The sequence below is a fragment of the Myotis myotis genome, unplaced genomic scaffold (genome assembly GCF_014108235.1).
Source record: "Myotis myotis isolate mMyoMyo1 unplaced genomic scaffold, mMyoMyo1.p scaffold_m19_p_12, whole genome shotgun sequence".
Taxonomy (NCBI): Eukaryota; Metazoa; Chordata; class Mammalia; order Chiroptera; family Vespertilionidae; genus Myotis; species Myotis myotis.
This window is the reverse complement of record NW_023416316.1, coordinates 23,604,644-23,619,741: the sequence shown is the minus strand read 5'-3', so window position 1 is coordinate 23,619,741 and position 15,098 is coordinate 23,604,644. Positions and strand designations below refer to the sequence as shown.

Below are 15,098 nucleotides of genomic sequence, written 5' to 3'. Positions count from 1 at the left end.
AACTGTCTGTACCCATTGTCCCTACTGCTTTACCGCTCTTGTATTAAAGGAAAACAACATATTTTCTTATTTTGAAATATATAGAGAGAGCAATACATAAGACTTTAATATGCAGTTTAACAAATGAATATAGAGCAAACATCCATGTAACCACTCAAGAAACAGAACATTGGTCCCCAGAAGCCCTGAATACATCCTTCCCTCCCCTTAGAATAATTGTTATCTTGACTTTCATGGTAATAATTACATTGTAGTTTTACCACCTAAATATAGATTTTAAATACTATCAGGTTCATTCTGCTTTTCTGAACATATTTTTGCTAATTGTTCCATGTTCATTTGTGCGGAAAATTGTGTATGTAATTTTGTTGTTTATTGCTCAGAAACTCTTTCATTGCTTCCCATTGTATTTGGAATAAAATTGAAAAGTGTGCCTATACCTTCTCCCCTCTCCAACCTCACCTTTCACCACCCTTACACTAGAAAAACTTGTTTTATTTTAGTTTCTCAATCCTACCAAGCCCTTTTCCATCTCAGGACTTTTGCCTGAAATTCTGGTCTTCCATCCTCTGACTAACTCTTAGTCATCTTTCAGATCCCAGCATTCAAGTCGCTTCTTCTAAGAGGCCTGCTGTGAACACCCAAACTCAGTGAGTTTGTTCATTGTGTTCTCTCTTGGAACTCTGTAATTTTCTTTCATAGACCTGTCTCAGATTGTAACTGTATATTTATATGAATAACTATGTTTCTCCTCTATAAGCTAGTAGCCTCCATGAATAAACAGTGTCTGTTTAATTTACCACTACATGCACAAAATTTGGCACAGTACTTGGCACTCGGTAGGCACAATAGAAATATTAGTTAAAGAAATGAATAGATATTATATCTTAACCTTTTAAGAAGTCTATAATCATCTTGAGGACCACATTTTAAATGTGCATTGAGTTGAATTGAATTGAATAGAGAGGCAGGTTAGGACTAAATTTCAATGGAAAAAAATTTAAGTCAGAATACCTAAGAGAAAATATCTTATAAAATGGGATTGTTTATTGTTTTAATGAAAAGTATAATTTTGAAAGGAAACAGAGCATGTAGTATTTTATAAATTAAAAATACTTATACAGGCTCAGTAATACAAATTAACTAATATACCATAAAATAAAACTTGAAATATTTCTATAATCTTATAGCCCCCAAGAAAAATCCTTAAAACAAATAAGATAAGCAAAATGATGATGTGAAACCAGTATAAAGCTGATAAATTTATTTATAAATCGGTTCCCTATGTTTTCTATCATCTTGTCTCGTTGCTGACTTTGAGCTGTAACACTGCTCATCTTTAAGAATTCTGCCATTATGTCTTCTGTGCAAAACAGTAATACCTTTACTCTGTCTTATTTCTCAACATTTGTATATTCCTATTAAAATAGTAACTGTTTCATCTTAAGTATATAAGCTAAATGTATCGTATACATTCTTTTATGTAACACATGTTTCTTTTTTCTAAACTAGTAACATAGTACTACAGATTATGTTTTATGTTTTTCTTGAATCTTTGCTCACCAACTGTTCAGTGAATTCATTCACTTTAGCATTTTCTATTTTCCCTTCTCTGTTTCCATGGAGAAGTATGTCAGTGATGTGTTTGCCTCCATGGAAACAGATGAGCATCTCTTTCTACATACACAGCTAATTAAATCGAACACTTTGTCTGCTGCCCAGTATCCCGGAGGAGGATTGAAGAGGCTTTCCCTGAGACATCGTTTTAGTAGCAGTTTTTAGTGTTTAACCTAATACAATGCATTAATGTTTTAACTTAACCCATTACATCTTAGATTCAGATGAATTAGAGCTCTGTTCTGGGTCCTAAAAGCATAACTATACATAGTAAAATCCTTATGTGCTATGGTTATCATTTATAGATATGGTTATCTCTTAACATCAAATGTAAATAATTTGAATGAATACCAGAGATATAGTTGATAATAGAATTGAGTAAATTCATTTTGATACTGTACAATGTAGTGTAGTAGAAAGGACATGGATTTTAGGGTCAGATAAACCTGAGTTTTGAGTTCTGGCTTTGTCATTTATTAGCTGTATTACCTTGGCTAAGCCACTTAATCTTTTTTGGCTTAAGTCTCCTCCTCTGTAAACTATAAGCTATAATACTCTGCTTCTGTGAGGATTAAATTGGATAATGACTGTAAAACATTTGGGTGACTATAGCTAATATTACTCTGTTGTATATTTGAAAGTGTCTAAGAGATTAGATCCTAAAAGTTCTCATCACAAGAAAAATAATTGTAACTATGGGTGGTGGTGATGCAACAACAAATAATACTGTTTTCTTTGTGAAAACCAAACTAATTATTTGTAAATATGCACAGTGTGTCAAGAGTAATGTTGTTGTTGTTGCTAATAGTGTTTGGGGTGGTTGGCAGTGGTTAAGTGACCAGGCAGCAACATTCTGATTCTATCACAATCCCCCCGCCCCCCCTATTCTGAGCCAGTATGAGTCTCTCTGAATCATTTTCTCTCTTTGTGTATGGCATCTCCCAACAAAGTAGTTAGGTATGGCAAGGAGATTCATAAGTGGTAGAATAGTGGCATTATTTCGGGATACTTCTTCTTTTACCCCAACCCTGACCTTAAATGTTATGGGTCACTAAATGTTTTATAAATGCTTCCTTAATGCATATGTGTATATCAATATACTCACATGTATATGCACCCATACTAATAATAGTAATAAAAGTAGCCAACATTTACAAATGTATGTTATATGTGCCAGGCACTGTCTGAAGTGTTATGCAACTCATTAACTCACTTGATAGTAAAGCACTACGAAGAGTCTTGGGTTCCATTATTGTCCTCATTTTGTATGTGAGGAAACTGAGGCATAGATTAAGTGACTTTTCTAATAAGCAGCAAAAGTAAGATTGAAGCCTGAAAGTCTAATTCCAAAATGCATGCTTTTAAATACTAAACATGGGGCTATTCCTGCAGACACTTGCACATTCATATGTATGAATGCATAGAGAATGAGAGAGACAAGAAAGAAAACCAATTAGGTGTACACCTGATTGATGAACTTAATGGTTATCTAGATTAGATTTTTCTTAACTTTTTTTTTTTCTTGTACTACAGGCCCTTTTGGCAATCTGATAAAGCTTATGGCCCTTCTCAGAACTATGTCTTTAAGAGCTTAAATATACTATATAGGAATCCAAAGAAAATCAGTTATATTTTAACTGATAGTTATCAAAGTACTTTTAAATTATGATATAGCAATAAACCTATAATCACTTTTTATTAACACATTAAATAGCAAGATCTAGTGGCAGATCTAACAACTATGACAATTTCAAAATAGCAGTAAGTATAAATGACATATTAAGATACCACAACAATTATAATGAGGTAATATGTAAAAATATTATATAAAATCTCAAGTGTCCTCAAAATATGAAAGTTATTCTCATATGTTAGGACACTGAGATTTAGAAATTAAGAACTTTAGTTGTAGAGCTAATAACTGTAAAGTTGAGAGTCAATCCCAATCTCTTGATTATGAATCCTATTTTCTTTCCACTGTTCCTATGATGCCTTTAAAACAATAAGCAGATATTTTTTAAATGCCTTCCCAAGATTGATAGTACAAAACATAGGACATAGGAAGTGGATGAAAGCAGACGCAGTGCATCTCTCATGCCACACAAAGGTAACATTCAGAACAAGCAAATAAGATGTCAGTAGAGAATGCTGGATTTACTTGTGTTGGAGAGTATGGCACCATAGCTACGGTGTGGACTGGCACAACTGTCATTACAAGTGGCAGTCATTCCTCTGACTGCTAGAGCTGAAGCTCTGGTGTCTGCGTATCTGAATCTATTAACCATACAGGCTCTTCTGCCCCAAGTAGCCTTAAAACAACTGAGTGCAGTAGAGCAGCGGCTTTCCAGTCATGGTTCAGCTCAGCTTTCTGAGCTATGTGCAGGGTGAGCACATGCAGAATGCCAGCCCAGTTAAAGCGAGCACCAAATGGCCCTGGATTAGAGGCTCTCTCTCTACAGTTGCCAGAATAATTAAAACAACATAGCACACGAGGCAGCTGCTTTCCGTATTAGCTGTCCCCGACAGCAGTGCAAATACAAGTGCCTGTCATCTAGTGCATATTAGTTTACATTGCAAGCCCTACGTTTGTACATGTTGCAATTACCAAACACTTCCAAACAATCAGTCATTTTACTTAAACATCAAAATAAACTATTGTGTAGGCTGGGCAGGTATTGGCTGAATCTTATAATTGAGGAAACTAATGAGGATGGGAGGGCAGGTAAGGAAAGGCACAGGCCTCTCTCAGTTAGCCAGGAAGCTCAGAACCTGAAGAGATCCTTGTTACTCAGAAACTAGCCATAAAGCCACCATCCTCTTAAAGCAACTCAAAACGGGGTTGAACTGAGGCTGAATGCTGCTTTTTCTCATCATGAATAGGAGATCTATGCCTCCAGTTTCCTCGAATACACAAATTTTGCCTTACAGCCATAACATATCAAATGGGTGACATAACCCAGTAAAATCTTCTCTGTTGGGAAGTATAAATAACCAGTTATATAAAAACAAAGTATGCCAGGGATTGAAGAGAAGGTTGAAGTTTCCCTGTCCATTACTGACTGGGGAAGAGCATAGCAATTGGCCTGATGTTCTATGTCTTGGTGGTAGAGTTACCTATTAACCCAGACGTGGGCAAACTACGGCCCGTGGGCCGGATCCGGCCCGTTTGAAATGAATAAAACTAAAAAAAAAAAAAGACCGTACCCTTTTATGTAATGATGTTTACTTTGAATTTATATTAGTTCACACAGACACCCCATCCATGCTTTTGTTCCGGCCCTCCGGTCCAGTTTAAGAACCCATTGTGGCCCTCGAGTCAAAAAGTTTGCCCACCCCTGTATTAACCCCATGCTGCTGATTTTGCTTTGGCCCTGAGAAATGTAATCAGTTAGGATTATCCCAGGATGTGCTGATTGCCTCCATTTCTCAGCATTTGTACATGTGACCACAGTTCTTGAGTCCCCTCCCTTACCAAAGGGAGAATCACACTCTAGGGGGAGATTATAAGAATTGCTGCCATCTTGCTAATTCTAGACACTACTATCTGCTTAACATTCACAAGTGAGATGCTGGTAGAGAGAGTCGTTCAATTGTGAAAGACAACTGGAGACTGGCCTTACTCCCACATGTTCTCTGTTAGTGTCATTTTGACTTCAGAAGAGCTCAAAGGAACATGCTCTACCCATAATGCATTTTAGTTTTGTAAATGAGTTTGGGTTTAAATGAGTCCTTATCTTATAAAGGCAAGGATAAAATCTCTGAAATCTTCTGGATAGATATTGGAGGCCCTTATCCACAAAATATATCTTGCAGAGCTTTACCACTCATAAGACTTGTGCACAGGAGCCTCTGTGATCCCATATGTTGATCGAATGCAAAATTTGCCTCCATCTCAAAACCAAGGTTTTGAAAAAGAACACCTGCTTCCTCTGGGAGGCAATCTGAATATATTTGTAAGGCTCTTGAATTTCAAAAGCCATGACCTTTCTTGCTTTATTACGAATATACGTGGAAACATGGATTAGCAAACTGAGTTATCTGAAATGCTATACAGTACTTCTAGATTCCAGTATATCCAAGATGTAAATATATATTGAAATATTTAGAACTAAAACATAGTTTAGTCACAGGCACAAAACAATTCAGAAAGAACTGCGACACCTCTTTCTTCATCTAACATTTATATTTCCCCAAAGAAAGTATTTCATTTGGTCAGTTTTCTTCCCCCATTAGCAGAGTTCATGCCAAAGTACTTTAAAAGTAGCTGGCTTTTTTCCCACATTCTCACCAGCACTTACTGTTTCTTGATTTATTGATGAGAGCCATTCTGACAGGTGTGAGGTGGTATCTCATTAGGATTTGATTTGCATTTTTTTTCTGATAATTAGTGCTATTGAGCAACTCTTCTTATGTCTATTGGCCATCTTTGGAGAAGTGTCCAGGTCTTCTGCCCACTTTTTAATTGGATTATTTGTTTTTCTGGTGTTGGGTTGTCTGAGTTCTTTTGTTAAAAAATACTTTTTTTATTGATTCCAGAGAGGAAGGGAGAGGGAAAGATAGAAACATCAGTGATAATAGAGAATCATTGATTGGCTGCCTCCTGCATGCCCCCTACTAGGGATCAAGCCAGCAACCTAGGCATGTGCCCTTGACTGGAACTGAACCCAGGACCCTTCAGTCTGCAGGCTGATGCTCTATCCACTGAGCCAAACCAGCGAAGGCGAGTTGTCAGAGTTCTTTATAAATTTTGGATATTAATCCCTTATTGGATGTATCATTGGCGAATATCTTCTCCCATTCAATAGATTGTCTTTTCGTTTTGTTGATAGTTTCCTATGATGTGCAAAAGCTTTGTGTAAAGCACATGATTTTGTCAAGTACTTCTATGCTATACATCTGAAATTAATACAGAATAATACTGAATGTAAACTGTAATTGAAAAATAAAAAAAACTAAAGGTAAAATTTCTTAGTTTGCTTGTCTAAAAAAAAAGAGTAACCAGCTTCCCTTATTCTCAACTCCCATGATATTGCCCTCAGCTAGTATATACATACCTGATCATTACCTGTGATGAAAGTAGCAGCATTTTTTCACTTAAAGTGCATGGCAGGAGCCATGCTATCTTTTTTTTGTTTGTTTTAAATATATTTTATTGATTTTTTACAGAGAAGAAGGGAGAGGGATAGAGAGTTAGAAACATCGATGACAGAGAAACATCAATCAGCTGCCTCCTGCACACCCCTCACTGAGGATGTGCCCGCAACCAAGGTACATGCCCTTGACTGGAATCGAACCTGGGACCCTTCAGTCCGTAGGCCAACGCTCTATCCATTGAGTGAAACCGGTTAGGGTGCCATGGTATCTTTTGTTGTTGTTGTTCTTGTCAAATAAAGTTTATTGAGGTGTAATGCAGTGAGTATTATAAACTTGACCCTTGTACAATTATTTAATTTTAACAAATATATAGTCATGTAATCACCACCACTATCAAGATATAGAACAGTTCCATCATACCCCAAAATTCCCATATGTCCCTGTATAATCAATACCTCCCCACATCTCAGCTCTGGTAACCAACACTGCTCTGTTTTCTGTTCCTATAATTTTGCATATTCCAGAATGCTATATAAGTGAATCCTGCAACAGGTATCTTTCGAGGCTGAGTTTTTTACTTGATGCATTTGAGATTTCCCCCATCTTGTTGAGTGGATCAGCAGTACATTTGTTTTTATTGTTGAGCAGTATCCCATTGTGTGGATGTGCCACAGTTTCTCTTGTCATTCTTCAGATCAAGGACAATTGAGATGTTTCTAGTTTTTAACAATTATAAATGGAGCTTCCATAAATATCCACATACAGGTTTTTATGTGAACATATTTTCATGCTTTTGTTTTCCCTGAGTGAACACCTAGAAGAGAGATTATTGCGTTAGGTTGTAACCCAATAATAACTAAGTTAATAAGAAACTCACAGTTTTCCAAGTTTGATTTTGGTTAGTTGCATACATGAGCTGCCCAGAAGTTGTCCACAACTTCATGCATCTATTTAAAGAATTGCTTTTTTGGAAGGGGAGAGGAGATGATGGAAGATATCTGTAATATTATCAACAATAAAAAATATATTTAAAAAAGAGAATTGTTTTCTTCAGCTTTCTCCTCTCCACAATACTCCCCCACTCTCTAGTTGGGAAGGGGTAAGATACCACCTCATTGCCATCCTTTGCTTAATTTGGGGCACAATAGTTCATAGGGCTCTCCCCCACCCCCCGCCCAGTCTCTGCAGAGAAAAGGAATTGCAGTTTCTTTTGTTGCACTGTATGAGCTTTGAGTAGAGTAGGTACAGCCGAAAGAGTTCACTGCTACATGGCTACTCACTTCCCAATCTTTTGACTGGAGAGAGTAGGCATCTTGAGGAACTTTGTGTCTGTGCCTATTAGTGTTTCTGGTGAGCTACTTTAGCACCCAGGCTGACTATATATAGGAGGGGGAATAAAAGAAAGACTCTTGGACACAGACAACAGTATGGTGATTGCTAGAGGGAAGGGGAGATAGAAGAGGGTAAAGGGAATAAATGGTGATGGAAGGAGACTTGAGTTTGCGTGGTAAACACACAATACAATATACAGATGATGTATTATGAAATTGTAAACCTGAAGCCTATATAATTTTTTAACCAATGTCACCCCAATAAATTCAATAAAAAGTAAATATAGATAAAAAACAAAACAACAACAAAACCTTGAGGGAACTCACCATCAGGTTGTTCCTGGAGTTTCATAGGTCTCTAACCAGGCTCTCTTCTTTTCTCCATCGTTCATATGTATTTCCTGGGGAGCTTAGTTGTAAATAGCAGGAGGATTAGGGTAGAATGCACTTGCATCATATTGTCTAAAACGGAAAGCCAACCAGGATTCATTTTTTTTATCTCTCAAAAACATACCACATTGCCTAGTATATGGTCTGCACTGAGTAAATATTTGTTGACAAAAGAAAGGAGCGAGGGAGGAAAATAAGTAGTTTCATATCTCAAAATGTTAATTGAGCGTAACATAGTAGTTAAAAATATGGCCTTTAGAGTCAACAGTCATTTTGAATTTTAGCTCCAACACCTCCTTTCAGTGTCATGTAAACACTTACTTCTCTGAGTCTCAGTTTCCTATAATATGGGGATGGTAATATCTATCTCATAGGGTCAGTAAAAATGAGAAAATATATTTAATGCATTTAGCACAGTGCTTGGTAAACAGTGAATGTATTTCCTAGTCATATTAGTAATAACAACAATGATAAAATATCACCATATGTTCTTACACTCAGGAAATGCTGCCCTTAAAGACAAAGAAGACCAATTTGGGAGAACACCACTTATGTACTGTGTGCTGGCTGACAGACTGGACTGTGCAGATACGCTCCTAAAGGCAGGAGCAGACGTTAATAAAACGGACCATAGCCAAAGAACAGCCCTCCATCTTGCAGCTCAAAAGGTGAGACATAAAATCACTTTGAAGTGTAAACCTTTTGTGTGGTGGTTGTTACTTGGTTCGTGGAACTGTACAATGGACAGATGATAAAGAAATCACAAGTATATGACTCTTAGTTTCATGTGTTTTCTCTTAAAACTGCAGAGAATAAAGCACAGATAACCATCAGTGGCTACTTTCATTCATCTAAGTTCCTTGAATAATAGAATTCATCTTATGATCTAAGGTTAAGTCATGGAAAAGAAATTAAAATTATATGTATATAATTAAACTATGTTACAAATTACTTTATGCATGGGAAAAAGCAAAGAAAAAAAACAACAGCATCCCACTAAGATGTTGATAGTGGTTGGGTTTAAATATTGGAAATACTAGGCATTCTTTGTACTTTTCACTGTTTAACATTTTTTTCCTTGATGAGTATTACTTTTGCAATATAAATATATAGTCTCGCCCTAACTGGTTTGGTTCAGTGGATAGAGCATTGGCTTGCGGACTGAAGGGTCCAGGTTCATTTCCAATCAAGGGCATGTATCTTGATTGTGGGCTCAATTCCCAGTAGGTGACGTGCAAGAGGCAGCTGATTGGTGTTCCTCTCTCGTCAATGTTTCTGACTCTTTAGACCTCTCCCTTCCTCTCTGTAAAATCAATAAAAATATGTATTTTTTAAAAATGTAGTCTCCCTTCAAATAAATGGCATATAGGGGGCATAAAAGAAAATTACTTTCTCAATATACTTTCAACTTTTAAAAATCTAAAACTATATTGCCAGTTTAAATGACTTCAAGTTTTTAAAGGCATTGTCATGAGCTCAGATTTTTGGAATTACACATATCAAAAAAGTAAAATGCGAAGTTTCAAATTTATTCAAAGGTTTACTTACTGGAAAACTATTTTCCCACCAAAAATTTTTGGTCTGTAAAATGTATTTCTAGTGCCTGGCATTTTTCTTTTTGTTATCTTAGACTTGTGTATGTTTTGTGTAAAAAGCAATGAAAATTAGTTAGATCCAGCAGAAACTATTAGAGTTATTTCCCATTTTAAAATGTGAACAGACATAGCATTTTTATTGAGGGGTTATAAAAATGACTTTTCATTAGTTGAATACATAAAAAGAGACATTAAGAAATACTATGAGCCTTAACCGGTTTGGCTCAGTAGATAGAGCGTCGGCCTGCAGACTGAAGGGTCCCAGGTTCGATTCCGGTCAAGGGCATGTGCCTTGGTTGCGGGCACATCTCCAGTGGGAGGTGTGCAGGAGGCAGCTGATCGGTGTTTCTCTCTCATCAATGTTTCTGGCTCTCTATCCCTCTCCCTTCTTCTCTGTAAAAAATCAATAAGAGCCCTGACTGGTTTGGCTCAGTGGATAGAGCGTCAGCCTGCGGACTGAAAGGTCCCGGGTTCAATTCCGGTCAAGGGCATGTACCTTAGTTGCGGGCACATCTCCAGTGGGAGGTGTGCAGGAGGCAGCTGATCGGTGTTTCTCTCTCATCAATGTTTCTGGCTCTCTATCCCTCTCCTTTCCTCTCTGTGGAAAATCAATAAAATATATATTTAAAAAAAAATCAATAAGATATATTTTTTTTAAAAAAGAAATACTATGAATATGCTGGTTATATGTTAGGTCTGTCAGGTTATTTCCAAAGTTATTGCTCTCTCTGGCTGAATCCCGAGGCCACTGTGAATTTGCTCGTATTTTTCCAGCTCAGTTGAGTGATTTTAAGGTTTTTCAAATCTTCTGTGGCTTTTTTATATATCTAGTAGATCGCATGTAGATACTCAATGTGTATTTAAAGCTGAATTTCACCCAGCTTTATTACTAAAACTACCCCATTCTGGAACATTCATATTTGATGTTCTTCCTTTCCACATTTCAGAAGTGTCAGTGCCTCTCCACTCCTAAGAGTGCTAGTTTTCTAGTTTTCCATTTCTAGATCACTCCAACACCACAGTAACTTTTAACCAGCCATGATGCCACTTAGCCTATGCAGTGGACAAAAGCGGGAATGGCTAACTCATTCTAGGAGAGAAAGTCCAGTGTTTGTATCATCATGGAAATAGTGTTCATGGACTGAACAGGAAATGCTCCGTGCTCCTCCTTGGTGTGTGTCTTACTGTATGAAGTTGCTGTGAGTAAGAAAGTTAAATATATGCTAATTTTAAAATGCAGATGTTTTGCATTTGATTTCTACCAAGAGTTGAAATGTTGAGAGATGATTAAAAATAAAGTATCTTCCATTATTAAAAAACAAAACAGTTATTTTTTGCTCTCAAATTTGCTTTTCAGTATAGTAATTTTGTAAAAATCTCTCATTTTTAATTTCACTTTTAATTACAGCTTGGGTACTATAACCTTTCACCTAGGCTTGTCAGCTGTTAAAATTATTCATCCATTTAACTTTTTTTCATAAAGTAAACATTTTAGATTGGGAATAGTCCCAATATTAAGAATTTGATAGATTTTTTTTTATTGTGATTCATTTAGGTTTAAAACTCAACTTCAAAAATGTAGGTTGGAGGAATCTAACTTAGTATCAGTAGATCATGTGGGAAAATGAGGATTTAAGTTGATGATCCAAGACATTTTTGTGGAGGTATCATAGGAGAAAGATTGAGAGAAGGGGAGCGCACAGCCAGACATGCTAGCTTAGCTGTAAGTCTCTTCACAAGATGCAGTTTTCTTTTGCTTTTTGTTTCTCCTTTATTTTTGTGTGATTTTTTTAATGTCAAGGAATAAATAGAACTATGGTTTACATGTCGCAATTTACATAGCTGACTTCATAAATAACGAGTTTCACGTTTTTCCAACTCTCTCATAATTATGCATATCCCCATCTCTGTGTTACAATTTGTTTTTCCATGTTTGCCAAAAGCAGTAATCTTTAGGCTATCCTAGCATTAGTAGAATTTCCAGAATAAGGGTGGTAATAATTCTTTAGTACTCTGTCTGTCCAGATCATACTTGAGTATTGTGTTTGATTTTGTGTTTCATAGAAAAACACCATTATTAAAAAATTAAAGTTTGTATGGATCAGTCAGGAACAAGATGGTGAAGGAGCTAGAAATAATTTTCAAAGAATAGTTGTAGATGATATATGTTCCAGGTCTTTAGCACACTTTGCCTCTGAGCAGGCACAAGCACTAATTCTCTTAGAGAAAACATCTTCACCTTAAACTTCTAGGATTCCCTCATATTAAAATAGATGAAATATGATCTCACAGTGAAACACATGGGAAAACAATCTACCATGAATGAGAGCAAAAACGATAAACAGATTTATTCCATCCAAAACATTAGCTTTTGTCATCATTAAAAGTACAGTCCTATATAACAAAAGGCTAATATGCAAATTTTCCCCTCAGGAGTTTGACTGACCGTGATTTCAACCACTCACTATGACATGCACTGACCACCAAGGGGTGGTGCGGAACAAAGGAAGGCCCCAGCCGGCAGGCGGCAGCTGACAGCCGGGGGAAGGCAGGTCCCTATCCTCCCTGATCACTGGCCAGGCCTAGGGACCCTACCCAGGCACCGTGCCTCTAGTATAAATAATCATTGATGGTTATTTTAAAAGAAGGTATCGCCGAGACCGGTTTGGCTCAATGGATAGAGCGTCCGCCTGCGGACTGAAAGGTCCCAGGTTCGATTCCGGTCAAGAGCATGTACCTGGGTTGTGGGCACATCCCCAGTGGGAGATGTGCAGGAGGCAGCTGATCGATGTATCTCTCTCATCGATGTTTCTGACTCTCTATCCCTCTCCCTTCCTCTCTGTAAAAAATCAATAAAATATATAAAAAAATAAAAGAAGGTATCTATAATAATAAAAGCATAATATGCTAATTAGACTGGGTGTCCCTCCGGATGACCTTCCAGATGAAGCCGGGGCTGCAAGGGAAGCTCGGATCCCAGGTGCCAGAGGGAAGCCCAGGTCCCAGGTGCCAGAGGAAAGCCAGTGCTGGCAGCCAGGGGAAGGAAGGCCTACTCTTGCGTGAATTTTGTGCACCAGGCCTCTAGTAAAGTTATAAAAGAAGAAATTAGAAAAATTGAGCAACCAATAAGGAACTTTCATAATTAGGCATATTCTGACTGTGACCATTTACTTTAGAATAACGCATCTGCCAAAAACATCTCTAAAAACTGAACAGAATTTATACAGTACTTTGTTTGAAGGCATTGAGCATAGGAAGGATCTAAGAAAATGTGACCATTCAGAGAAGGGGAGCATGTGAAATTAGCTCCACATTCATCCTGCCTTTTACCTTTAAGGCATTTTCCAAATTGAAATGCAAAAGAGTACAACTGAGCAGGAAGCTGTAATCTTAGTAGGCTGAGAAACCCAGATAGAGTTTGGAGTTAGCAGTGGCTGGAACTTGAAGGGCAAATCCTGGAGAGAAGGGAACTGGAGAGAAGGAAACCAAAACTCTGGGTACAAATCCCTCACCCATCATTAGCAGATTCCTAAACTGTGCTTTTAGAGGGTAAGACTCTCAAAACCCATCAGTAAACAACAGCTGGGACGTTAGCGCTAAGCAGAGATTGTTTTAAAATCTGCCCATATTTTCTTTTCTATTTCAAGTCTTTTATTATATAACAAATAGATTTTTGTGTAGAGATCAATCCATTCTCATTTTAAAACATACAAATAACTGATTTTCTCAGGACAGCCTAGCTCATTAATTTTCAGCCATTTAGTTTAGTATCTGATGTGGTTGTGTGCCAGGCTTTTGTACTATGTACTTCCTATGCTTTTTTTTTTTAATTACATTTTTTAAATGAAGGGTCCTGACTATTAGGGAGCCACTTAGGAAGAAGAGGGTGGAGGTACATAGAAAGCTGTGTAGAAAGGAGGAGTTGGATCCAAGGGATATATTTGTGGAGGTAGAACTGTTCATTCAGTAAGTAGTTACCAAATGTCTACTCTGTAGTCATGACTATCCATCTAGAGCAGTGGTTCTCAACCTTCTGGCCCTTTAAATACAGTTCCCCATGTTGTGACCCAACCATAAAATTATTTTCGTTGCTACTTCATAACTGTAATGTTGCTACTGTTATGAATCGTAATGTAAATATCTTATATGCAGGATGGTCTTAGGTGACCCCTGTGAAAGGGTCGTTTGACCGCCAAAGGGGTCGTGACCCACAGGTTGAGAACCGCTGACCTAGAGAGATTATAAAGAATGAATTAGATAGATCTGCTATAACTAATAATGTCAGTACCATTCCCTGTTAAACTTCATTTCTCTTTGTTTAGTAGACCTCTCTGATATATCACATCTCAAATATTCTTTTCAAAAGGCCTATCCACTTAATTCCATTTGCTATGAACTCAGAAGTGTGCCATTTATATAATCATCAGTATTTATGTATTTGTGCATGCATTTATTCAACGTGTTAAAACTGTTATTGTGTAAAAGGTACTGCATGAGGCCTTGGAACACAAAGGTGAAGGGCATGATTCCTGCTCCTAAGTTGTTTACAAAAATCATGGGTAAAGATATTAAATGATAATTAAATCTGGTCTGTCTACTTTAGAGTACCTAAGTGCTTTACAAAATTTCAGCAGTCATTACACGTAAATAATCATTGTTATTATTTTTGACCTGGAGAGCAACCATTCCCCTATGTTATTTTTTTAGTTTTTGCTTTTTTTTTGTGATACTGGACTATATTATGTTATTTTTCTGCAGGCTGGTTAGTAGGGAAAACTCATGTCCCCATAGCGTTTTGTTCATGTCTCTATCAGAACCCATTATCTTGTACTGTAATTATTGCTTACTGGTCTCTTTCCCACTAGGTTAGAGCTCCAGGCAAGAACCTTGCTTTATTTATTTTTTAATCCCCCAGAATCTGACTCAGTGTCTGACATGTCTTGGTTGAATGAATGAACATATATTATGTTACTTATACAGAAAGTTATTATTAATACAAATGCTAGACATTTTGTTTATTAGAAACATTTATCCACTTTCAAAATACATATATGGAAAAAACTTATTGAGC

At 37.0% G+C, this 15,098-nt stretch overlaps 1 protein-coding gene across 4 annotated transcripts in view; it reads left to right on the top strand.

The window, feature by feature from the left end:
• The window catches only part of INVS (inversin), a 132,168-nt gene that overhangs the window by 7,589 nt on the left and 109,481 nt on the right, over window positions 1-15,098 (top strand). For all 4 annotated transcript variants that reach the window (XM_036330194.1, XM_036330192.1, XM_036330193.1 and 1 more), the window contains exon 3: window positions 8,934-9,100. In XM_036330194.1, coding sequence (XP_036186087.1) covers window positions 8,934-9,100 — 167 coding nt within the window. The remainder of the gene's footprint in view (window positions 1-8,933; window positions 9,101-15,098) is intronic.